This window comes from Neofelis nebulosa, chromosome 7 (genome assembly GCF_028018385.1).
Source record: "Neofelis nebulosa isolate mNeoNeb1 chromosome 7, mNeoNeb1.pri, whole genome shotgun sequence".
NCBI classification, from domain to species: domain Eukaryota; kingdom Metazoa; phylum Chordata; class Mammalia; order Carnivora; family Felidae; genus Neofelis; species Neofelis nebulosa.
This window is the reverse complement of record NC_080788.1, coordinates 101,234,774-101,262,340: the sequence shown is the minus strand read 5'-3', so window position 1 is coordinate 101,262,340 and position 27,567 is coordinate 101,234,774. Positions and strand designations below refer to the sequence as shown.

The 27,567-nt window shown below is 34.9% G+C and overlaps 1 protein-coding gene across 2 annotated transcripts in view; it reads right to left on the bottom strand.

Moving 5' to 3' along the window:
* GPR137C (G protein-coupled receptor 137C) overlaps nt 1-27,567 on the bottom strand; it is a 65,384-nt gene that overhangs the window by 24,506 nt on the left and 13,311 nt on the right. For both annotated transcript variants that reach the window (XM_058739061.1, XM_058739060.1), the window contains exons 2-3: nt 2,717-2,760; nt 746-974 (exon numbers count right to left, since the gene is read on the bottom strand). In XM_058739061.1, the coding sequence (XP_058595044.1) occupies nt 746-974; nt 2,717-2,760 (273 nt within the window). The remainder of the gene's footprint in view (nt 1-745; nt 975-2,716; nt 2,761-27,567) is intronic.

Genomic DNA, 27,567 nt, shown 5'->3' with positions numbered 1-27,567 from the left:
AAAACAGGCTTGTGTGTATGTGTAAACCACACCCCTAAATCCACACATCTATACCCTCACATCCAGTATCAAATATACACTGTGATGACGGATTCACTGCTCAACCACGCTGTCAATTAGTGGTAGAAACTTCCATAGTTCTTTGTTAATAGGTTAGCATTTGGCTTCTGTTTGCTGATCCAAACAAAAAGTATAAGGAAAGGCAGAAGCAAAGCATTTATAAATTTAATTACATGATTAGCTGTTTCAAAATCATAGGGTATTCACATTATGGGGTGAAGTAACATTTTCTAAATCTTTATACACAAATAAACACCAGTTTAGAAGTATAGCATCTTAACATTGCTAACTCAAATGTATGCAGACATAATCTGGTAAACTGTTTCATGGCAATACTGCCACCCTTACTGATGAAATCTTAAATTGTTAATGTGGCTTTATATATTAGACCATTTGTCATACATTCATGTAAATTCTGGTCTATTTGATTTATCCTACAATGTAGAGGGTATAAGTCACAGAAAATATAGTATGCTCAATGTAAACTTTTAAAAAAATTGTTATTTAGTAAGGGCCAAGTTATGAATGCACTTTAATATCTTGTGACCATTCTTTCAAGCTCAAAAATGTACCTTACATTCAGAATACTCTTTAAAAAAAAACATAGGCTTTCCACTAAAACATGCTTCATAGGATGAGGATTTGAAGTTATATTTTCAAGCATAAATTTAAGAAACATACTTACCTTTGATTCGAGGTAGACATTTGCTGATGACATTTTTGTAATTTTGCATATGTAACTAACTAAAGAGATGGCACAAAGAATAAACAGGCTATCATTAATTAATGCTCGAACAAACACCGTCCACTTCAATTGATTTTCTGGGACATCTCCATGGACTAGCACTGCACAAGTCAAGTTCACCACTAAAAAAAGAAGGCTTGCCAATATGAAGCCCAAATGCAACAGAATTCTGAAAGGAAAAAATAAATTTATTAGATATCTATATACTAATGAGAGATTAGATTTAATTCTGAATTAGTTGTGTTATTTTAGGTACAATAACTCCTTCAGTATAAAATCTTTATGATTTAATTAAATACAAATTAAATAACCACTCAGAGTTACTTGAGATATCTTTGCTGTTATAAAATTAGTATCTAAACCTTTTAAAAATGGCATTAGATTTTAAAACATTAACTTAAAAATAATCTCACGTGGACTTGAATTCAGTTGCCTCTACCAGGAAGAATAATATAAGATTATTTTAACACTAATTCAAGGAATCCTGCCTTTTTCATTTTTATAACTACTAACCATATTTTCATTGACCTTTTCATTCTAGGAATTACCAGGTTTTTATAATTTTCCTGGAAAGTTAATACACTCTATCTAAATGTAAACTGATCACTAATATTAATTTTAAGAGGTTGAGGGAAACTGCTTTAAACAATGTTCAATTCTTATGAGCTTCTGATTATCCATAGCAAATATCATTTTCAAACATGGCTAAAGAAGAACATAGGGACAGTATATGTGGCGTTTCAATACCTTGGCTTCTTATAAAGTTGCATATTTACTATGCATACAGAGAAACTCTGAAAATGAAATGCTCAACTGTATCCTTGGGGTGCCTGGGCTCAGTGGGTTAGGCATCTGACTTCAGCTCAGGTCATAATCTTGCCATTCATGAGTTTGAGCCCCGCGTCGGGCTCTGTGCTGATGGCTCAGAGCCTGGAGCCTGCTTCAGATTCTGTCTCCCTCTCTCTCTGCCCCTCCCCTGCTTGTGCTCTCTCTCTCTCTCTCTCAAAAATAAACATTAAAAAAAGAAAAAGAAACACTCACCTATATCTCGTAAAGAAAAATTAGACCACCACATAAAAACTCTTCATGTAAGGTATGGATGGCTACCTGTATTAAGTAGCTGTGACAGCTCTCTATATGAAAGTAATCCCAGTTCAAATACATTTATAACCCAAATTAAGATGAGCCAGAAATTTATTCAGCATCCTAATATCTTTTATTTTGGATCATTTTCAACAGTGGGAACCATAAAATGTTGTCTGCCTTTGGAAATAGTTTAAAAGAGGTTAATTGAAGGTAATGTGTAATCTGTCACAAGCAATCTTTGTTTGTTAAGTGTACAAAGTACAAAAATTTTAGTTTGAGAAGTTTAGATCTTAATATTCTCTCAGATTAAATAATAAAAATAATAATATTAACTTGAAACCCAAAATGGACCTTGAAATTGTCCCTATGTCCAGAGGATTGTAATAGTTTAGAAAGCCAAAATATAGAGGTTAAATGAGTTGAATAGCCAATGAATTAGCGGGAGAATTGGTCTGAAACCCAAGTCTCCTAACTCCCCAGTTTAGCACTCTCATTTTTGACATTAATCAGTACCAAAACATTCCTTATTTCATGGAACTATACTACACACGCTTGCCCCAAAAAGTATAATCTAACTTTAATATGTGTAGGCCCTATGAAACTGTATCTGACATCTAAAGCATGACAGTAGCAGAACAGCAAAAACAGGTGTTAGGCAGCAATATGGCTGAGGGGAGAACTGTAGAATCCGCAATTCACTTCTGATGTGCTAATCTAACCACTGGACTTCCTATAAAACTGCTACAGCACCCTCAACTACCATGACCTTCTACTTTGAGAAGTCTATTGGGAAAAAAATTAGATCTTGCTACTCACGAAACTTACTTGTGTTTGTCAAGTTCAGTGGCACATCTGACTTTACATATAACCTATAAAAAGAGTATAGAAAGGTTTTTGAAAATGTGTAATATAGTATTCTTGAATTTGTTTTGACTTTGTGTTTCAAAGTGATAAACTACAAATAATGTTACAAAAAATAATAGTTAAATAAACTCAAATGTTAACATTTGAACTACCATGAAGCAAAAACAAGCAGGTTTCCAAAGGCTTAAAACAATAATTTTCTTTGTCCCAAATTTAAATTTCTATCTTTAAAATTTTAAACAGAATGAACTCAATTTAAACATTTATTGAACTTTTATTGTGAGGCAGACATTGTGCTGGATAGCTTGCCACCTTTTCTAAACTTCATTATATTACTCACATTTTGTGTTAAAATGGAACTACTTACTTAAATATGAATATGACTGAATATTTTCCAAAGATTTTTTTCCCCTAAGATGAAATGAAGTAGCAAAAGGAAACAGGGGACCAAAAAATGAACACAAAGAGAATGAGCATATATCATACTTAGTAAACTTCCTTCTTTCACAAAGCCTCGCAAAGGGCAGGTTCTCAAATACTTATTGAATAAAATTAAGTAGGTAGGTAAGTAGAATTTGAAATGAACATGGTAAATTCTGAGAGCATAGTGCAGGAGGTCTTAATTTCTCACTGATGAATTTGAACTTTATTTATAACGGGAAGATACTGAAGTTTTTTTATGTAGATGCTGCAAAATATGAAATTTCATTAATATGGCATCAATGCACAGACTACTTTAGAGAAATTATGTACTTGAAGTAGAAAGACTAGTTATAAGACTATTGAAATAGGGTATGAACTTTGGGGGCATGGAAGGAAAGAGGCAAGCATAAAGCATTATAAACAAAAACAGTATATGTACTCAATAACATATTACATTCATTCAAGCATTTATTGAGCACACATTTTGAAAGGTGCTGTGGATTCATAAATATAGTAACTGTTTCTGCTCTCAAGGAGCTCAGTGTATTGAAGAAATAGATAAACCATTTATTTTAACATATTGTGATGTCCATGCAAAAGATGCTATCACAACATCTAGGAAGAGAGAAAGACTAATTCAGTCCAAGAAGTGGTAAGAGGTGAGGAGAAAGGGGAAAGACTGCATAGAGTCAGGGAGGACTTCTCAAAGGAAGTCACATTTGAGCCAGAGCCAAGTTATGAAGGGCAAATGAGTGTTAGGCAAATGCTCAAAGATAGCAGCCTATGCATCTACTCATATCCATTGTATTTTTGTTAAGCAGAAGGTAGATGTGATACAGGAGTCCAAATCATACCACTTAAATCATTCTCAGATGTACCCATTTCCTCTGTCTCCACTACTAAGGTACATATTACAACAGCTTTTTAATTGGTCTCTCTGCTTCTATTCTTTACTCTTATCTTTAGAAGATAAGTGTTCATTTTACTACATTTCCTTTTCTTCTCAGCTGTCTACATATAATTTTAATTATTTTTATAAATATATATAACACAAAACTCATCATTTGATTTTTTATTTTTTTAAATTTACATCCAAATTAGTTAGCATATAGTGCAACGATTTCAGGAGTAGATTCCTTAGTGCCCTTTACCCATTTAGCCCATCCCCCCTCCCATTTAGCCCATCCCAACCCCTCCAGTGATCCTCAGTTTGTTCTCCATATTTATGAGTCTCTTCTGTTTTGTCCCCCTCCCTGTTTTTATATTATTTTTGTTTCCCTTCCCTTATGTCCATCTGTTTTGTCTCTTAAAGTCCTCATATAAGTCATATGATATTCGTCTTTCTCTGACTGACTAATTTCACTTAGCATAATACCCTCCAGGTCCATCCACGTAGTTGCAAATGGCAAGATTTCATTCTTTTTGATTGCCGAGTGATACTCCATTGTCTATATATACCACATCTTCTTTATCCATTCATCCATTTAGGCTCTTTCCATACTTTGGCTATTGTTGATAGTGCTGCTATAAACATGGGGGTGCATGTGTCCCTTCGAAATAGCACACCTGTATCCCATGGATAAATGCCTAGTAGTGCAATTGCCGGGTCGTAGGGTAGTTCTATTTTTAGTTTTTTGAGGAACCTCCATACTGTTTTCCAGAGTGGCTGCACCAGCTTGCATTCCCATCACCATTTGATTTTTAAGTGTACAGTTCAACTGCATTAAGTACATTCACATTGCTGTGCAAACCACTGCCATCATCCATCTCCAGAACTTTTTCATCCTCCCAAACTAAAATTTTGTATTCATTAAAAAACAACTCCTCATTTTCCCTCCTCCAGTACCTGGCAACCACCATTCTATTTTCTGTCTCTGCGAATTTGACTGCTCTAGGAACCTCATATAAGGGGAATAATACAACATTTGTTGTTTTGTGATTGGCTTATATCACTTTAGCATAATGTCTTCAAGGTTTACTCATGTTGTAAAGTGTGTCACAATTTCCTTTTCCTTTAAGGTTGAATAAGATTCTCTTGTATGTATATACCACATTTTGTTCATCCATTCATCCATCAATGGACACTTGAGTAGCTTCTACCTTTTGCATATTGTGAATAATGCTGCTATAAATAGTATGTTCTATATATGAACATGTTTTTAAAATTTTTTTAATGTTTATTTTTGAGAGAGAGAGTCTGAGCCTGAGCAGGGGAGGGACACACACAGAGAGAGAGAGACATGGAATCTGAAGCAGGCACCAGGGTCTGAGCTGTCAGCCTAGAGCCTGATGCAGAGCTCAAACTCATGAACCATGAGACCATGACCTGAGCCGAAGTCGGATGCTTAAATGACTGAGCCACCCAGACGCCCCTATATGAACGTGTTTTAATATGATTAAAAAAAAATCATTTGACAGTAAATTGTATATGTGATGCCCCTTTAACCCTAAATGTGCACTTCAATGTATACTTCCCTAAAAAATAAAATTCTCTTACGTAACCACAATATAATTACAAAAATCATACAATTGAATATTTATATAATACTATAATCTTCAGGCCTTATTCAGATTTTGCCATTTGTTTCAATAATGCCACTTATGGAAAAAAAATTCCAGGATTATACATTAATCTGTGCATTTAAACTCCTTTAATTTCCTATTTTTCCTACTGTCTTTTCAGTGATTTTACAGTATGCTTCTCAGTTTGGGTTTATCTGTTTCTTCATAATTAGATTCAGGAAATGCATTTTGGTAAGAATACCACAGAAGTGATGGTGCTGTTTTCTTCTCAGTGAATTATAAGAGGAGGCTCAAGATGTTGATTCGTCCCATTACAATGATGCTCACTTTGAGCAATTGGTTAAGGTGGTATCTACCAGGGTTCTCCACCTGGTAGACACCACCAGGTTTCTCCACTAAGTTACCATTTTTCTCATTGTAATGAGTACAATATAGAGAGTTATTTACAGACTATGTAAATATCTTTTGTTCTTCAAACTTTCATCCAGTAGTTTTGGCACCTATTGCCTGAATAAATTATTACTATAATGGGACAATTCCCTCTTAAAAAGTAAATCTGATCATACTATTCCAGGACAAAGCCCACACTCCTCTGACATAACAGGTCTTTCATCATTTCACCCCACCTTCTCAACACTGCATCCTTTTATCCCATCTTCAATCTTATGGTCTGGTCATTATGGATTATTTACAGCTTTTAAAATAAGGGATTCAGTTTCACATCTCTGTGCATTCATATGTCTTTTTACTTTACCTGAAGTAAGTTTTCTTGGTATATAACAAATTCCATCTCATCCTCCAAGATTTTACTTGAGAGTCATCTTTTATATTGTCACCTTAAGTGCCTTAGGAAGAGAGGAACTAGTTTGTATCCTTGTCTTACTAATCATACTTTATGGCATTTATTTACATTTTTATTTCCCTCTTAAGAGAGAACATAATTTACTCATATTTATAGCCCCAGTGCCTAGCATAATTCTTGGTTCATAGTAGGTTTTCAGAAAATGTTGGAATGAATGAATAGTGAATTTAAGTGAAAGCAAGTATTTTGGCATGTTGTTATAATGTGGGTAAGTGAAATGCAGCACAAATTGAAATTGGAGGGGCAATCATGGGGGCCTTGTGTAAAAATTCTAAAGAATTGTCTTTAACCCCCACAAGCTCTATAATATGAATTTATGTTTGAGTGATTTCTTAGGTGAAGTGTAGAACATGGATTACAATGGTGTAAAGAACTCTAGCTAAAATACTGTTGAACTTGAGTGAGTCTACTCAACCACATTCTCAGGTTATGAATCTAAAGACCTGAATGTGAGAACTAAAAACATAAAAATCCTAGAAGAGAGCACAGGCAGTAATTTCTCTGATACTGGTGATAGCAACATTTTTCTAGATATTTCTCCTCAGGTAAGGGAAATAAAAGCAAAAATAAACTACTGGGACCACATCAAAATAAAAAGTTTCTGCACAGCCAAGGAAACCATCAACAAAACAAAAAAGACAACCTACTGGATGGAAAAAGATATTTGCAAATGAAATATCTGATAAGGGGTTAATATCCAAAATATGTGAAGAGCTTATGCAACTCAACACCAAAAAAACCCCAAAAACAAAACAACAACGACAACAAAACAAAAACCCAAAATAATCTAATTAAAAGATGGGCAGAAGACATGAACAGACATTTCTCCAAAGATATACAGATGGTTAACATATACATGAAAAGATGTTCAACAGCACTAATCATCAGAGAAATGCAAATCAAAACCACAATGAGATACTACCTCATACCAGTCAGAATGGCTAAAATAAAAAAAGAAAGAAAGAAAAAAGGAAAAAAGTGTTGGCGAGGATGTGGAAAAAAAGAAAACCTTTGTGCACTGTTGGTGGAAATGCAAACTGATGCAACCACTGGGGAAAACAGTATGGAGTTTCCTCCAAAAATTAAAAGTAGAATTGCCATATGATCCAGTAATTTTAGTACTCAGTATTTGCCCAAAGAATATGAAAACACTCATACAAAAAGATACATGCATGCATGTATACATGCATAGCCAAGACATGGAAGCAGCCCAGGTGTTCATTGATAGATGAATGGATAAAGAAGATATGGTACATACATACAATGGAACATTACTCAGCCATAGAAAACAATGAAATCGTGAAATTTGCAACAACAGGGATGGATCTAGATGGAAATAAGTGAAAAAAGTTAGTCAGAGAAAGACAAATACCATATGATTTCACTCATACGTGGGATTTAAGAAACAAAACAAATGAACAAAGAAAAAAGAGACAAACAAAAAAAGACTCTTAGAGAAAATATAGAGAACAAATTGGTGGTTGTCAAAGGGGAGGTGACTGGGGGGATGAGTGAAATATATAAAGAGAATTAAAAGTACACTTATTGTGAAGAGCACTGAGTAATGTACAGATTGTTTAATCACTATACTGTACACCTGAAACCAATGTAACACTGTATATTAATTATACTGGAGAAAAAAGAAAAGAATGTTATATGAACAAAATTATACACTATGTAACCTTTAGGAATTGGATTTTTTTCACTCACCATAATTCTTTGGAAATGCATGTAACATTGTTGTGTGTAGAAATAAATTTGTTCTTAAAAAAATAATAAAGAACTGATAGAATGAGGGCCCCACTGACAACAATTTTTAAAAAGTGGGGTTGTGGAATTGATTCTTAGTTTTAAAATTTATTACAGGAAGAAATATTGAGAAGACAGATGAGTTTTGGAATACAGGAAGGAAATTACAGCCACCTACAGAAGTAACAACTGAAACTAAGACTAGAAGATATTTGAGAGCAGTGTAGAATGGGAAGACAACCTGTGATATGTTCACATTTAATAGAATTAAAACAAGGAGGGAAGAAGAGACAGATGGGCAAAGGAGACAGATCTAAGAATCAAACTAGTCATAGAAAACAGTAGAGTAGTTTAGAGGTAACAGGAAGCAAGTATAGCCCTTGTTAAATTCTGCAGAAAGTCAAGAATGACTAAGAAAAGGTCATATGGTTGGGTTACCAGTATGTCATTGGTACCTTGAAAAGAATAGTTTTCAGTGGAATAATAGAACAAATGTACGTGGAGTTAATAGAGGGTACGACAACAAAGACAGCGAGTATAGACTCTATGAGATATATTTGAAGATAAGAGAAATCTGGGAAAATCTGTGTGGAGACATTTTTTTAAATGAATACTGCATATTTATGCATGGTCTAGGTCTTCTGTACAAAGGGCTTTGCATAGCAAACATCCTTGAATACTAGTGATACTATCTCTACCTTAAGTCCAGAGGGAAGATTTGTTTCCCAAATAATAGAATAAAGATAGAGAACATCGCCCTCTGTGGGGACATTCAGGGGGTAGTAAAGTCTCCCTATCCTTCCTGGCTTACATTCTGGAGTAAAGATAAGGTCTGACTGTCTGCCTCCCTTCCTTACTTCAGGGTTCTTCCCCTGTAACATACCTGCTGCAGGCATAGGTAACATCTGGCCCTCACTCCGTTAACCTTATGGAAACTGGGGCTAGGGACCTGATGCAAGACGTTGCTTTGGTTGTTTTTTCAATGAGTAATGACCCCATGGGTCTTGTGTTTTCTGTTAGTATATGTATATACAACTGTGGGAAATTAATCTGTTAGCTTGCAAGTAAGGTAAAATCTCAGACCTTTCATTGTTTCTAATGTAATAATCTGCTGGTCAGAAACAGAGTAGAGAGGGTGAAATGATAAATGGGGAGCAGGAGAGAGGAAGGGAGAGTTCAATCATTAAAGAAGGCTCTAGAAGAAGCTTGAAAAGGAAAATACATACTTTTGAGTCAAGAGGTTAGAAAAAAATAGTTGAAGAAAAACCTGGAGGTCTGCACAGAAAATTTAAAATAATCTATAAACCAGCTGTTAAAATAAGAAATTTGGATGTAGCTGTGCATGGATACAAACATTTTGATCTAGAGAAGATGGCTGAGAGAATTGGGCAGATGGATTCTATTTTTTTCTAGTAAAGTAGGAGGCAAGGTCATATCCTGGGAAGGGATGTTAGATTTAAGCACTGGTAATATGGAAAACATTTGGAACACATGAATAGAAGGGTTATAAAGGAATATATTGAGAAGCAGAGAGGTCCAGGTAAAGTCAAGCAGTTGTCAGTGGATACAGTTTGCAAGATTTCCTAATTTTAAAATCGAAAAAATCTAATAGAAGAAAATGGATGCCATTACAAAAAGTTTAAATAACTAGGATGCATTTTTCATGTAATAATTTAAAACTGTAATATGCAAAACTATTAGAGAGAAAGAAAAAGTGGGTGAGTGAACTATGTTGGCACAGCAAGAAGTCAAGTAAGGGGAATACTAGATTGATCGTAGGTTCTAAGTGCAAAAGAGATCACAAGGTGGCTAATGGAGTAGGAAAAACAGAAGTAGTAAAGTGATTAAAAGTTGGGATAAGGTTGAGAAACAGATAAAAGGATGATTTTAAGATGTATAAGGGAAAAGAGATAGAAGACACTAGTTAGAAAGAATTGCTTCATTTTAAAGAGTTGGCCCAAGGTGTGGCCTTGCTTTTGGGTGGCTAAAATAGAAAGGGAGGATTTTAGAGCTCTGAGAAGCCACTGAATTGAGTCTCATTGGGTGGATTATCAATATGGGCTTTGAAAAAGATCTATACAACAGCAGATCAGGGAAGAAGAAAGTGCTGATTCATCTAGGAAAGTGCGAGTTATTATTATAGCCAATGATGACCTAATCAGATGGCATGGATTTCAGAGATGATGATGGTATAACATCAGTAAGTAGTATTGGGAAACATAAAGTAGTCTGATTGCTCTTCCCACAAATTGAGATTGGGGGGGATGGTTTATAAGGCACAAAGTGTCATCTGGAGAAAGCTAAATTTTAGTGAAGGTACTTAAAAGTTTCAAATGAAGAAGAGAATGGGGACAAGGTGGGAAATATAATAAGGTTACAGGTCATGTACAGGGATAAAAAATGGGTGAGAAGGAGTTGAGGAGAATAAGAAAAAATTTTTTAAAAATTAAATGAAATTCAGGAAAAAATTAAAATTAAAATTTTAAATAATTAAAAATTTAAAAAATCAGCTCAGATTTGCAGAGTACATTACAATGCGTCATAAATACAACCAGTGGTTTACATCACATTTGGGGTATAATAAGGTTAAAAACAATGATCTGATATTAGTAGAATACAGAATACGTACTTTATAGAATATAGCTAATAGGACAAGATCCTGAATAAACCAAAAATTAGTAATATAAAAAATGTCATGGAATTACATATTATTTGTTAAGACAGTAAAGGGTAGTTAATGAAACATAACAAACATGTAGATTTTTTTGAAGTTTAGAATGGTAAATAACACATCTAAATGACTTGCTGATGTCAATTTATGTCAGAGGGGCCATATCTTTCCAGGTCTCTCTTAATACCAAAAAAAAAGAAAACCCAAAAAACCCCCAAAAAACCAACAACAAAAAAAACCCCTGAATAAATGAGCCATTTACAGAAGGATATTGTTCTTTACCACAAAAGTATAAAGAATTCTATGGCTTGATCGATATCAAATGTTTTTCATCATATAACCTATCTTTATCCCACAAAGTAGTAGCCCCTTGTTTAGAAAATGTTGATTTAGAATTTTTGAATTAATGAATATATAAAATACTGTTATCATTTAGCACACTTTATTTTATTAAAAAAATCCAACCTATTTATAAGTGATCTGAAACAATTTTTCCATTTTAAAATGTCAACTTCCGTATTTTGTCTCCCTATTGAACTCCTCAAGTAAAGGGAAGAAAGATCAGAGTACGACAAATATATTTTATTTGTGAATGTTATCTAATGTAAGTTTAATTCATACAGGTATCCCAAGATTTGAGAAAGAGTGACACTACAGCTATATATTATTTATTGTTTTCTGTTGCATGTAGACCCATGTTGCATGTAGATGTTAGGGAATGAAATACTTATAGAATGGATGCATTTTATAGAATTTATTTTTTTTCCAAGTTTATTTTTTCACTTTTGTTGATTTCAAATAGAAACTTAAATGGAATTTTCATTGGAATTTTCAAGTGGAAACTTTATTGGAAAATTTGGCATTGATGCAATTACTTTCACAGACACAGTTATCCATAGTTTCCATCTCAATTGCTTAAGTTCCCATGAAGAGTAGTGCACCATTTTCAAACCTACCATTGCTACTGCTTGCATATGAAAAATGAGGCTTTAGCTATAAATTGAATAGCCAGACATTTTTTAGATATTACCTCTCAATGCCTATATTTCATTTTTAAGAACTTTCTCTCTCTCTCTTTTTAACCTTCAAAGCATATTTTTCTTTATAGCAGCCTATTCTTTCTGGGATACACAGGATACAATACATTCTTGTCTCTCTCTTACGACACTAAAACTTTTTTTTTTTTTTTACTTTCTTCTTTCAGGCAGACAAAATGAGGAAACAGAGAAATTTAACCTGAATGAAAGAATGAAAGAACAGAACAATGACATAGCAAGAGATCTAAGTGAAACAGATATAAGTAACATGCCTGATAAAGAATTCAAAGCAATGATCATAAGGATAGTCAATGGACATGAGAAAAGAGTGAAAGATATAAATGAGACACTTAACACAGAAATAAGGAACAACATAGCAAAAATACAAGGTTCAATAAACAAAATGAGAAACACATTTGACAGAATGAACAGGATGGAGGAATGAGAGGAACGAATTAATGATTTAGAAGACAGAGTATTGCAAAGTAATCAAGCTGAACAAAAAAGAGAAAAGAGAAATTGCAAATTTAGAATAGACTTACGGAACTCAGTGACTTCATCAAATGTAATGTTTGTATTGTAGGAGTCCCAGAAGAAGAAGAGAGAGAAAAGGGGCAGAAAATTTATTTGAAGAAATAATAGGTGAAAAACTCTGTAATCTGGAGAAGGAAACAGATATCCAGATTCAGGAGGCACAGAGAACTCCCATCGAAATTAACAAAAGCAGATCCATTCCCATCAAAATCAACAAAAGCAGATCCACACCAAAACATATTGTAATTAAGTTGGTAAAAGACAGTGATACAGAAAAAAAAAACAACTAAAAGCAGCAAGACAAAATAAGACAGTAACTTACAAGAGAGGGGACTTTTCAGCAGAAACTTTCTAAGTCAGACGGGAGTGGCATGGTGTGTACAAGGTGTTGAATGGGAAAAATCTGCAGCCAAGAATACTCTATCCAGCAAGGCTACCATCCAGAATAGAAGGAGAGGTAAAGAGTTTCCTAGATAAACAAAAACTAAAGGAGTTCATGACCACTAAACCAGCTCTACAAGAAATATTAAAGGTGACTGAGTAGAGAGACCAAAGTGACAGTTATAAAGGTAGGAAACACAAAAGCAGTAAAAATTACTATTTCTGTAAAAAATTAGCCAAGGAAGTCACAAAATAAAAGAATATAAAATATGATACCATATACCTAAAACGTGGGGAGGAAAGAAGTAAAGAATGGGTTCAAACTTAAATGACCATCAGCTTAATATAGACTGCTATATGCAGAAGAGTTTATACACAAATTGAATGGTAACCACATATCAAAACTCACTAATAAATATGCAAAGAATAAAGAGAAAGAAATACAAATATATCACTAAAGAAAACCAGCAAACCATGAAAGAGAGAAAGACCAGAAAGGATCAGAGAAAATCTTCTGAAACAACCACAAAACAAGAAGTAAAATGGCAATAAATATATATCTATTGATAAATACTTTGTATATAAATAGACTAAATGCTACAATCAAGATATAGGGTGTAGGGTGACAGAATGAATTAAAAAAACAAGATCCATCTATATGCTGCCTGCAAGAGACTCCTTTTAGACCTAACGACACCTACAGATTGAAAGTGAGGGTATCTAACTGGGATTTTTGATCGTAGGGTCGTGAGTTCAAGCCCCACTTTTGGCGTAGAGCTTACCTTAAAAAATAAATAGAAAGTGAGTGGATAGAGAAACATCTAACATGCAAATGGATGTCAAAAGAAAGTCAGAATATTAATACTTACATCGGACAAATTAGACTTTAAAACAAAGACTTTAACAAGACAGAGAGGACACTATGCAATAATAAAGACGACAATCCAACGAGAAGATATGGCAATTGTAAATATTTATGCATCCAACATAGAAACACCCAAATACATAAAACAGTTAATAACAAATATAAAGGAACTAACTGATAATAATAACAATAATAGTAGGGGACATTAACGTCCCATTCACATCAATGGAGAGATGAGCTAAACAAAATCAATAAGGAAACAATGACTTTGGCATTGGAACAGATGGATTTAACAGATATATTCACAACATTCCATTCTAAAACTCCAGAACACACATTCTTTACATTTTTTAATAAAATTTTTATATAAATTTTAAATAAAAATTTTTAATAAAAAAAATATAACTAAAGAGGTGAAAAACCTATATTCTTAAAACTATAAAACACTGATGAAAGAAATTGAACATTCTCCAGAACAAATCACATATTAGCTTACAAAACAAGCTTCAACAAATTGATGAAGATTGAATGATCTATCAAAAAGATTCTAGGGTGCCTGGGTGGCTCAGTTGGTTAAGCATTCAACTTCAGCTCAGGTCACGATCTCACAGTTTGTGAGTTTGAGCCCTGCATGGGGCTCCGTGCTGACAGCATGGAGCCTGCTTCAGATTCTGCTTCAGATGCTTCAGATTCCCCCTCTTTCTGCCCCTCCCCTGCTCGCACTCTTGTCTCTCTGTCTCTCCAAAATAAATAAGCATTAAAAAAAAAGATTCTATGCATCTTTTCTGACCATTATGTCAGAAGGTTGTGTAGAAGTCAACCACAAGAAAAAAAATCTAGAATGACCACAAATACATTGAGGTTAATAACATGCTACTAAACAATGAAGAGGTCAACCAGGAAATAAGGGAAGAAATTTAAAAAGTACATGGAAACAAAAATGAAAACACAACGGTCCAAAACCTCCAGGATGCAGTTAAAGTGATTCTAAGAGGGAAATTTATAACAATATAGGCCTTCCTCAAGAAGCAAGAAAAAACCCAAATAAAAAACTTAACCTTACACCTAAAGGAGCTAGAAAAAGAACAACAAACATAACCTAAAACTAGCAGAAGGAAAGAAAAAATAAAGATCAGTGCAGAAAATAAATGACATAGAAATTTAAAAAAACAATAGAGCAGATCAATGAAACCAGGTACTGGTTCTTTGAAAAAAAATTTTTAAAAATTAATAAACCTCTAGCCAAACTTATCAAGAAAAAAAGAAAGGACTCAAATAAATAAGATTGCAAATGAGAGAGGAGAAATAACAACCAACACCAAGAAATACAAACGATTATATGAGAATATTATGAAAAACTAGATGCCAACAAATTGGACACCTAGAACCCAGAAGAAATGGATAAATTCATAGAAACATAAACTACCAAATTGAAACAGGAAAAAATAGAAAATTTGAACAGACAGGTAATCAGCAAAGATATTGAATCAGTACAAAAAAAAAAAAAAAATCCCAACAAACCAAAGTCCAGAACCAGATGGCTTCACAAGGGAATTCTACCAAACATTTAAAGAAGAGATACTACTTCTTCTTCTCAAACTATTCCAAAAAAAACAGAAAAGGAAGGAAAACTTTCAAATTCTTTCTATGAAGTCAGTAATACACTGATACCAAGACTACATAAAGACACCACAAAAAAAGAGAAATACATGTCAATATCCCTGATGAACTTAGATGCAAAAATCCTCAATCAAATACTAGCAAACTGAAACCAATACATTAGAGAAATCATTCACCATGATCAAGTGGGATTTATTCCTGTGTTGCAAGAGTGGTTCAATATTCACAAATGAATCAACATGATATATCACATCAATGAGAGAAAGGATGAGAATCATATAATCATTTTGATAGACATATAAAAAGCGTTTGACAAAGTACGACATCCATTCATGATAAAAACCCTCAACAAATTAGGCTTAGGGGGAACATACCTCAACAAAATAAAGGCCATATATGAAAAACTCACAGCTAACACCATCCTTTATGGGGAAAAACTGAGAGCTTTTCCCCTAAGGTCAGAAAAAAGACAAGGATGTTCACTCTCAACACTTTTACTCAACATAGTATTGGAAGTCCTAGCCACAGCAATCAGACAAGAAAAAGAAATAAAAGTCATTCCAATCAGTAAAAAAGATTTGCAGATGACACGATGCTCTATATAGAAAACCTGAAGACTCCACCAAAAAACTGCTAGAACCAATAAATGAACTGAGTAAAGTCACAGGATACAAAATCAATGTACAGAAACCTATTGCATTTCTATCCACCAGTAATGAAGCCGCAGGAAGAGAAATTAAAAAAACAAGCCCATTAACAACTGGACCAAAAAAAAAAAAAAAAAAAAAAGATACCTAGGAATAAATATAACCAAAGAGGTGAAAAACCTGTATTCTTAAAACTATAAAACACTGATGAAAGAAATTGAAAGAAATGGAACACAAAGAAATGGAAAGACATTCCATGCTTATGGATTGGAAGAGCAAATATTATTAAAATGTCTATACTACTCAAAGCAATCTACACATTTAATGCAATTCCTATCAAAATAGCACCAGCATTTTTCAGAGCTAAAACAAACAATCCTAAAATTTGTATGGAACCACAAAAGACCTTGAATAGCCAAAGAAATCTTGAAAAAGCAAAGTAAAGCTTGAGGCATCACAATTCCAGACTTCAAGTAATACTTCAAAGTTTTAGTAATCAAAACAGTATGATACTGGCACAAAAATAGACACATAGGTCAATAGAATAGAATAGAATAGAAAATCTGGAAACAAACCCACAACTTTATGGCCAAATAATCTCAACAAAGTGGGAAAGAATATCCAGTGGGAAAAAGACAGTCTTTTCAACAAATGGTGTTGGGAAAACTGGTCAGCAACATGCAAAAGAAAGAAATTGGACCACTTCTTACACCATACACAAGAATAAATTCAAAATGGATTAAAGACCTAAACATGAGACCTAAAATCATAAAAATCATAGAAGAGAACACAGGCAGTAACTTCTTTGACATAATCATGGTGACTTTTTTCTAGATATGTCTTCTGAGGCAAGGGAAACAGGCAGAAATAAGCTATTGGGATTATATCAAAATAAAAAGCTGCTGCACAGTGAAATCAACAGTCAACAAAACTAAAATGTAGTCTAAAGAATAGGAGAAGATATTTGCAAATGACATATCTGATAAAGGACTAGCATCCAAAATATATAAAGAACTTATACAACTCACCCCCCCCCCAATAAGTAATCCAATTAAAAAACAGGCAGAAGACATGAATAGACACTTCTCCAAAGAAGACATACAGAGGACCAACATACACAAGATGCTCATCATCAGGGAAGTGCAATTGAAAACCACAATGAGATATCACCTCACACCTGTCAGAATGGCTAAAATCAACAACAAAAGAAATGATAAGTGCTGGCGAGGATGAGGAGAAAAAGAAAAACTTGGGCACTGTTGGTGGGAATGCAAACTGGTGCAGCCATGTGGGAAACAGTATGGAGGTTCTTCAATTATTTCCACAATTGCTTAAAATATTTTATTGAAGACACAATGTAATTTAGCTAAAAATATTTATTAAAGGGGATGATATAATGTATTTAAGGCACATGAAGAAGTTTTGGCATTAAGTTGCAAGAAAAGGAATACAAATTATCCCAGTAAATTTCAGAATCTATTACATTAGCACACATAGTTTTTAAAAAACGTTTCAAGAGCACCAGTAATCCATCCCCGATAAGGCACAAGCTTCATGACTCAGTGTCCCCATGCTCAAGCAGCTGCTGTCTGGTATACTCCCAAATCAGCAGTGCCCCATTCACGTGGACGTTGAGTGAGTGGATAATACTTTTTTTTTTTTTAATTTTTTATGTTTATTTATTTTTGCTAGAGAGAGACAGAGTGTGAGTGGGGGAGGGCAGAGAGAGTCAAAAAGTTAAAAAATAGAAATATACTAGATCTAGTACTTGCATGACTGGTATTTACCAAAGAATACAAAAACAATGATTTGTAAAGATACATGTACCCCTATGTTCACTGCAGCATTATCTACAATAGCCAAACTATGAAAGCAGCCCAAGTGTCTATCAATTGATGAATGGACTAAGAAGATGTGGTACATATATACAATGGAATATTATCCAGCTACAAAAAGGAATGAAATCTTGCCATTTGCAATGATATGGACGGAACTAGAGAGTATAATGCTAGGCAAATAAGTCAGTCAGAGAAAGACAAATATACGATTTCGCTCATATGTGGAATTTAAGAAAAAGAAAAGAGCAAAGGGATAAAAATGAAGAAATGGATTTATAGAGAACAGACTGATAGTTACCAGAGGGGAGGTGGATGGGAGGATGGGTTAAATAGGTGATGGGGATTATGGAGTGCACTTGTCAAGATGAGCACCAGGTGATATATGGAATTGTTGAATTGCTATATTGTACACCTGCAACTAATATAACACTTTATGTTAACTAACTGGAATTAAAATAAAAACTTTAGTTTTTAAATGTTTACTTATTTATTTTGAGAGAGAGAGAGACAGCATGAGCAGGAGGGGAGCGGGGGGGGGGGGGGGGGGAGAGAATCCCAAGCATGCTCCACACTCTCAGTGTAGAGCTTGATGCGGGGCTTGATCCCACAATCCTGGGATCATGACCTGAGCTGACATCAAGAGTCAGATGTGCAATCAACTAAGCCACCCAAGTTCCCCTAAAATAAAAACTTTAAAACAAGTATTTTCTCTCTGCTTCATCTGTTTTCTTTCAAGTTGCTTAAAAATGACGTTATACAATCAAACTGGGGAGTTTTGATTTATAATCAAATACAGTTCCAGGTTAATATTGAACATACATATCTAATTTTGTTGTCAAATGAAACTCCACTAAAACAATAGTAAAGGAATTTTCTTAAAAGGCATAAACCCCGGGCATCTGGGTTGTTCAGTTGGTTAAGCATCCGACTTTGGCTCAAGTCATGATCTCATGGTTCCTGAGTTCGAGCCCCACAGGTTCTGCACTGACAACGTGGAGCCTGTCTCAGATTCTGTCTTCCTCTTTCTCTGACCCTCCCCCATTCTCTCTCAAAAATAAATAAATAAACATGAAAAAAAGGCATTAACTCCCAAGTTTGAGTAGAATGGAAAAGGATACAAAAACAAAAATTGAGAAGCTAGAAAGCAGATGGATGTGTGTGCAGAAAATTTAACATAGTGTGCTTGAGGCTGTTAATTTAAAAAAGCCTACTTGTAAGGCTTCTCCTTGGCTGGTATTTGGGAACTTGGATTTCAGGAGGATTCCCAACATTCCCTACATGATAAGGGTGTTTCATTGAGCCTAAACTGTTTGTGCAAACAATATGATTTATACTCAACATCTGCTTTCCTTCTGGGAGTCTGGAATTTTGGTATGTCTTTGGCAGAGTGCTTGCCTGTTTCAATCCCAATAAAATACTTTAGCACTGAATTTCTATTAAGCTTCCTTGGTAAGTAACATTTCATATGTGTTGTCACATCTCTTTACAGAAAGAACTAAGTATATCCTGTAATTCCTCCGGGAGAGGACTCTTGGAAGCTTGTGCCTGGTTTCCTCTGGACCTTACTCCATGTGTCTTTTCCCTTTGCTGATGTTATGCTATCCTTTCACTGTAATAAACTATAACCATGAGTATAATAACTGTGAGTCCTTCTAGCAAATAATCGAGGCTGAGGGTAGTCTTGGAAATTCAAAACACAATGTGTGATTATCCAAGAAAGATGAATCCCATGACAGTGGTGAGGAGGGTTGAGGACCAACCTACTATACATTTCACAATCTTCAAAAGATATAGGAACCAAGAAAACCAAATACCACTGAAACTGAGATGTGGAAGTAGCTAAAACAGAGATAGATAAAAGCTATTTAAGAGCAGTTAAATGCTTAAATCTCTTTACTAGTCTATCCCCTGGGCAAATGCCCCTTAATCATCCTGACTGGGTGCTTACTTTCTGGAGAGACTACTCTGGCCTGGAAAGTTAGATGGCAGTCACAGTTGGTAGTTTGGCATCATGCTAAAAAGAGAGTTTAATGATGAATACCAAATATAGGGATTCTTCCATCCCTTACCTTTTTCCCCAATTAGGTTCTCAAAGTGCTGTAAACTAGACCTCTATTGTCAAAGGATTACAATATTTTTTCACCATGAACAATCTGATCATCCCAAGAGAAAAGACCTAAATTTACTAGCATCAGTGGTTTCATAGCCAGTTGACCAGCCAGATCACCCTACAATGTGTACATGTCTCACCCACGTTTAGAACTTCCATTCTTAATTATGAAGACAACCAAGGATAACCAGATAGCCTAAAAGTTTTTAATGAAAGATGGAGATCAAAACAAACATAGGAAAAAGAAAATTATACAGAAAGAAAAAAAACCTAAACAAAAAATCCTATTGTTAATAGAATGATAAGATACTGCACTCATGAAAAAAAAAGATTCTGTTAATAAAAAATTCAGAGAATAAAAAAGCTCATAGAAATGAAACATGTTTGTGGAAGTGAAAAAGAGAAGGGCTGGAAGTTGAGGAAATCACCTCAAAAAAGTAGAGTAAAAAGACAGATGCAAAATAAGGGAGAAGAGGTAAGAAAAGAATCTGTCTTGGAGGTCCAACATCCAAATGTTAGGAGTTCCAGAAAGAGAGAACAGAAACAAAGGAGAGAAAATCATTGAATAATGAAAGAATGTTTCCCTAAAGGATACATGTGACTAAATTGAAAGGGTCTGTTCAATGCCCATCAAAATGGATAGAAAGCAGACTCATATGAAGAGACATCCTCTCTGAACACTAGGGTCAAAGAAAAATCTAATGGTTTTCAGGAAAGAAAAAAACAAGTCACATATAAAGGATCAAGAATCAGAATGGCTTTCAAACTTTAATAACAACACTAGAAGTGGAGCAATACTTTAAAAATCCTTAGGGAAAATTATCTCTAACCTAGAATTCTATAGCTGCCTAAACTATCAATCAAGTATGACAGTAGAACAAAAATATTTCATACATGAAAAGCCTCAAAAAATTGCTTATCAAGCACCCTTTCTCAAGGAGGTACTAATGGATTACTTCACTGAAACAAGATATACAGTGAAGGATTAACCCGGCAGGCCTGAGCTGCTCTGCACATTTCAAGGAAAGATCTGGCCCTTCCTTGGCTCTTGGAAGATAATTTCAAAGTTTTGCATGTGTCTTTGTTTACCTGGAGCCTTGGGTCACAAAAAATTGTCTATGCTAATGATGTGATTTATGGTGGAAGGCCTGAGCCATGTGGTATCAATCTGACCTTTGAGAAGGCTGGAGATTAAGAAACAAAGGTCAGCCCCAAAGACACCCCATTCCTACATCACCATCCCCCAATAAAAACTCTGGATACCATGTCTTAGGCAAGCTCTCCTGGTTACAATACTTCATAGGTGCCACGTATTGTTGCTAGGAGAATAAATGCTTTGTGTAAGACTCTGCTGGGAGAGGACAACTTGAGCTTATCACTGGTCTCTCCTGGACTAAGAGAAACCTTAGAGATTTAATTAAATAACTTAATTTTACAAATAACAAAGCTGAGTTTCAGAGATTAAATGGATTCTCCAACAACACATAGGAAATTGAAAGAATTAAAATCCAGATGTCCTGACTCCTAATTCAAGGCTCATATGAATCCTGGTTTTCTTTGATATATTCACACATTTCGATCTTTGATGGTATATAGTTGAAGTTAATTCCCTAATTTTTAAGATGACAAATGCTGGTTTATTAATAGTGGTGTCATCTGTATGTCACAGCAACTGCTTATTAGTTGTTCAAGATTTGAAGAATTAACATGTCCAGGAAAAATATATTCAGAAACCAAATTTAGTAAAATATAATGACCTAAAGCAGTTTAACACCTTCATTTTGTGTTATTTTGCATGCTATTAAGTACCTTTACCATACCTTTTACTTAACCAGAAGTATTTTTTTAAATCATAAATAAATTTTTCTAGGAATGAAGTATTAATTTTATAAGAAGAAAAATTTATGAGCTTTCATTATTGAAAATCACTCTAAAACATAATAGATTACTATGGCCTATTCATTAGCTTAGTATGGACAGTTTTTGAAGATAATTTAACATATTTTATGTCAAGGAATATACAGATTTTCTTTATTTAAAAAATGTTTATTATTTATTTTTGACACATAGAGAGAAAGAGAGAGAGAGAGAGACAGGCAGGGAGAGTGGGGAACAGAGGATCCCAAGAGGGCTCTGCACTGACATCAGAGAGCCTGATGTGGGGCTTGAACTCACAAACCGGGAGATCATGACCTGAGCCAAAGTCAGACACTCAACTGGCTGGGCCGCCCAGGAGCCCCCAGAATTTATTTCTGATCTGAGTCCCACTCATGGTTTTAGACTCCTTAGGAAACCAATTTAAATTGAATTTGTGCTGAAACTGTTTTATCCTTTAAAAAGGTTTTTCTAACACTAAATCTCCCATTGTATATTACTGATTTTTCACAAAGGCTTTCATGCTTTTTGAACCAGGAAAATAGCAGAATTGCTTTTTGTGAAGATAGAGAAAGAGAGCCAGATTCATTGGAGACTATTGGTCTGACTGATAATGGTGGAGAAAAAAATGGGCAGAATATATCAGAAGAAGTAATAGAATATCCCAGGGAAGGAAGAAGCAAAAGGAACACTGCTTACTTTTTATCCGGATTTCTTAAAAACAGTAACCGTTTTAACAAAATCAGTTTGAATGTAACATAATTACATTAGCTTAAAAACCTTTTAATTCCATGGTATGACGGAAAAGTTCCCTCGAGTACACTGTATCACCTTAAATTAGCCCAAGTGTTTCCATCAGCAGTTGAATAAAGTACTATACAATTAAGTACTGCTTTTCCTCAGTGAGGAAAAAGCAAAAAAGTTTAAGAAAATATTACTCAAGCATTTTTATCCTCAGACTAAAGCTGAAAAAAAAATTCTAGAGTGTGATCATTATCTTAAGGAAAAATGGCTGCTATAATTGAATTTTTTAAAAAGTTATAAAGATTTGAAGTATCCAGCTACCCCTTATCTTAGAAAGCAGATGATCCTAAATATTTATGTATTTATGTCCCAAACAAACTTTGATTAGTTTTAACATAATATGTGTAACTTTTAAAATTGGCATTCATATCTCAGAGATAGAATTCACAGTGTATTCACAACTCACAGAACTCACAATTCACACTGTATTAAATCTCAGAACTAGGTCATATAGTAAGAAGTTTTTCTTTTTTTCCCTTTTTTAATGTTTTTATTTTATTTTTGAGAGAGAGATACCAAAAGAGATACTTTTTGAGAGTGGGGAAGGGGTAGAGAGAGAGCGAGACACAGAATCTGAAGCAGGCTTCAGGCTCCTAGCTGTCAGCACAGAGCCTGACGCGGGGCTCGAACCCACGGACCGCGAGATCATGAGCTGAGCCGAGGTCAGACACTTAACCGACTGAGCCACCCAGGGGCCCCAGAAGTTTTTCTTTTTTTAAACCCTCAAATTCTAGATTACTTTATTAGTGTCAGGCTATTAGGATTAAAGGTATCTTGGATATCACGGAGACTAACCACTTTACAAATTAAATAAATGGCCCAGAAAAGTAATGATTTGGCAAATATCAATTAGCCAAATAAAACAGAATTTGGACTAGAATTCAGATTACCAGACTTCCAGTTCAGGGATACTAAAGTTATACTACTTCAAACAGAAGTCTTAACAAAGTTAAAATTAAAAGATAACAAGGACACTTAATAGTGTCTCTTAATAGACACTTAATAGTGTCACTTAATAGTTTCTCTTTATTTAACACAAATTAGATGAGAAATTCTACTTTTGAGTTAGAGATTCTGATTTTATTTGTGGAGACAGAGAGAAAGAAACATTTCTTTTAAATTCCGTTAATTTGCTCAACTACTGAATCATTGCATTGATCACATATATTACAGTACTAGATGCCTAAGCCCATGCAAAATTTCCTTCAAAATATATGTACAATAGTGGCTGACCTAAACAATATGTAGTATAGTGGAGGGAGGCTGACATTGATGGTTTGTCATGTGACATGTAGTGCTTTATATTTGGTCAGACTTAGGACACCATAAATTTCCCTTAAGTTAAGGTGTACGTTACTCAGAGTTCATTTAATGGGTATTAAATGTAATTTAGCTTTGTTATATGGAAATTATAAAGACAAGATTGTGTTGATCTGTTTTATTCCTTTAAGCAAGATAACACAGAAGTAAAATAGGGAGGAGAAAATACAAATTAGTAGCCCATGGGTTGAGTTTGACTCACAAAATGTTTTGTTTGGCTTATCCAGTGTTAGCCTATGGTATTTTGAACAATACTTCCAATATCCTGTCATTATTTTTTTTTCAATATATGAAGTTTATTGTCAAATTGGTTTCCATACAACACCCAGTGCTCATCCCAAAAGGTGTCCTCCTCAATACCCATCACCCCCCCCCCCCCCCCATCAGCCCTCAGTTTGTTCTCAGTTTTTAAGAGTCTCTTATGCTTTGGCTCTCTCCCACTCTAACCTCTTTTTTTTTTTTTTCCTTCCCCCCCCCCCGTCATTATTTAAAAAGATTTCCCATTTAAAAAAATCCAAACTTCTGACTTCTCATGAAAAATCAGATGATTTGGCAATGCCAGCTCGCAGCTGGAACTGAATTAATGTGGCTGTCCTCTTTAGATATGTGCTTTCTAGTTGACAACAGTCACTTACCACTCACTGTTATCTCTCAAATGGAGTGTCCAGGGCTCTCTGGGCATTTGAGTTTGAGATCCCTGTTTAAAGCAAACATTCTTTTTGAGGGGAGGAGGTAGATAATTGGAAAAAGAGGGGAAAAAATGAAAAATGAATGGAGAAAGTTCTGCTGTGAAACTATATATTCAGGGATTCCTTCACCCCAGAATATTTAAGATATGGTGAACATGGGACTTATCCATTCAATAAATATTTATTAAACACCAATTACCTGCCAGGTGTTAAGCTAGGTGCTAGGGATACAGCAAGAATAGACTGGTCCTTATTCCAATAATGCTCACAGTCCAGTAAGCTCTCACAAATAAATCACACAAATATAAAATCACAAATGTGCAAATGATATGAAGGAAAGGAGCATAATGCTCTGAGAGTCTATAATTTTGGAATCTAATCTGGTTGGATAGTTGAATGAAGGCTTTCCTGAAGAAATGTTACCTTGGAGCTAAGAGTTAACTAAGCAAAGGAAAAAAACATTCTAAGAAGAGGGAAAAGAACATAGAAAGGTTCTGTGGTATAAGGGAGATGGCAAGTACAAAGGACTGAAAGAATGCTAAGTGTGGCTGGCGTGATGAGGAATAAGGAGGAACACAGTATAAAATGAGGTTGGAACCATGAAGTGTCTTCTAACATGTACGAGAGAATTTGTCTTTATTCTAAGAGTGATCAGAGCCAATGGAGGAATCTGGGGGTGGGACTTTTATAATAAATTAGATTTTTGTTTAAAAAGATAACTGGCGGGGCGCCTGGGTGGCGCAGTCGGTTAAGCGTCCGACTTCAGCCAGGTCACGATCTCACGGTCCGTGAGTTCGAGCCCCGGGTCAGGCTCTGGGCTGATGGCTCGGAGCCTGGAGCCTGTTTCCGATTCTGTGTCTCCCTCTCTCTCTGCCCCTCCCCCGTTCATGCTCTGTCTCTCTCTGTCCCAAAAATAAATAAAAAACGTTGAAAAAAAAATTTTAAAAAAAAATAAAAAGATAACTGGCAACAGTGTGCAGAATGGAATGGTGGCAACCAGAGGATACATACACAGTAATTAGAAGGCTAACTGCCATAGACGTGCAATAAATGGTTGTAGCTTGTACCAGCTGTTGTGGGTGGAGAGAAGTGAATGTTAGAATGTTAATAGATGTTAGAAGATGTATGATTTGTATGAGTCATTTGCTTTTAGGTGGCATGATGCCATGAGTGTGGATGTGATCACTTGGGAAGAACAGGGGCCCGAGGCTCAGGTCTTAAGAAACGTGAACCTCTGTTGACAAGGCAGAGATTGAACAGCAGCTAGTGAGGTAGTTAAAAAAAAAAAAAAAAAAAAAAAAAGAATCCAGAACAGTGTGCTAGCAAAAGTGCTATGCAGTGTGTTAGAAAGAAAAATATGGTCATTTGATGCTGAGTGATTAACTTGGGTGAGGACTGAAAAATCTGTAATGAACTTGTTGACATGAAGTTCACTGTGGATCTTAAGGTAACAGCTATTTTGGCAGAGTGATGGGGCAAAGACACATTCGCATGGCTGAAGAAGATGGTGAGCACGTGCATGGTCATCCCTGAAGAAGCTGATATGAAGAAAGGTAGGGGGTAGCTTTTGGCTTTGTTAAGCCTCTTTCTTGTCTGTTTTCAGATTAATTTTATTAATCTCTACATTCATTTCCTTTTGCTTGTTTCCTTTGGGCTTATTCTATTTTCCTTTTTCTAACAAAAATTGGATGCTTAGCTTGTTAAATTTCAGGTTCTCTTCTGGTGTAAACATTTAAAGTTCTAGATTTGCTTCTTGCATGCCAACTTAGCTGCTTCATTCAAGTTCTGTTATGTAATATTTTTAGTATCATGTTCTAAGTATTTTCTAAATTCCATTGTGATTCTTTCCTTTATCTATGTGTTCATATGTGTTTGAAGTTTTACCGAATAAAATTTCACACATTATTTTTGCTGCTGAATTCAAACAATGTTTTGGTGGTGACAGAATATGGTCTATGGAATTCCAATTCTTTGAAATTTAATATTAATAGCTAATAATCAACATATATGCCAGGGGCCACTCTGAAGATTTTACATGAATTATGTAATTTAGTTGTCACAATGATTCTATGAGGTAGGTACTATTGTTATTCTCATTTTTATAAATGGGAAAATAGGTACTGAGAAGTTAATAATTTACCCAAGTAACTTTACGAAGCTATGTAGAACTGGTACATGATGGGGCTGCACTTTTTACATTTCTTCCCCACTTTAGATTTTAGTCTTGGAGTAAATTGCAAGCAGAATTCTTTACTGGGTTGAGGTTTTTGTTTTGTTTTTTTTGAGGGGGGTCAATTTCATTGAGGAATAATATATGTACAACATACTGCATGTATTTAGGGTGCACAATTTGGTGAGTTTTGTTATGCATACATATACCACCAAAACAATCAAATATAGAATATTTCCACACCCTCTCAATTTCATCCTATACCTCTGTTGTACATCTTCCCTTCTGCCTCAGGCTTCAAGCAACTGGTGATCCAGTTTCTATGACTATAGGCTAGTTTGAATTTTATTTTTTAAATTATTATGTTCATTTTGAGGGGGGGGGGGAAGGGCAGGGAAAGAGGGAGACACAGAATCCGAAGCAGATTCCAGGCTCTGAGCTATCAACACAGAGGCCGATGCAGGGCTCGAACCCCCAAACCGTGAGATCATGACCTGAGCTGAAGTCGAATGCTTAACCGACTGAGCTACCCAGGCATCCCTAGTTTGGATTTTCTAAAATTTAATATAAATGTAATATAGTGTGAGTTCATTTTTGTCTGGATTCTTTCATTCTGCCTACCAATATTTAGATTCATTCATGTTGTTTTGTCTATTAATGGCTCGTTCCTCCTTTTACTGCTGAGTAGTACTCC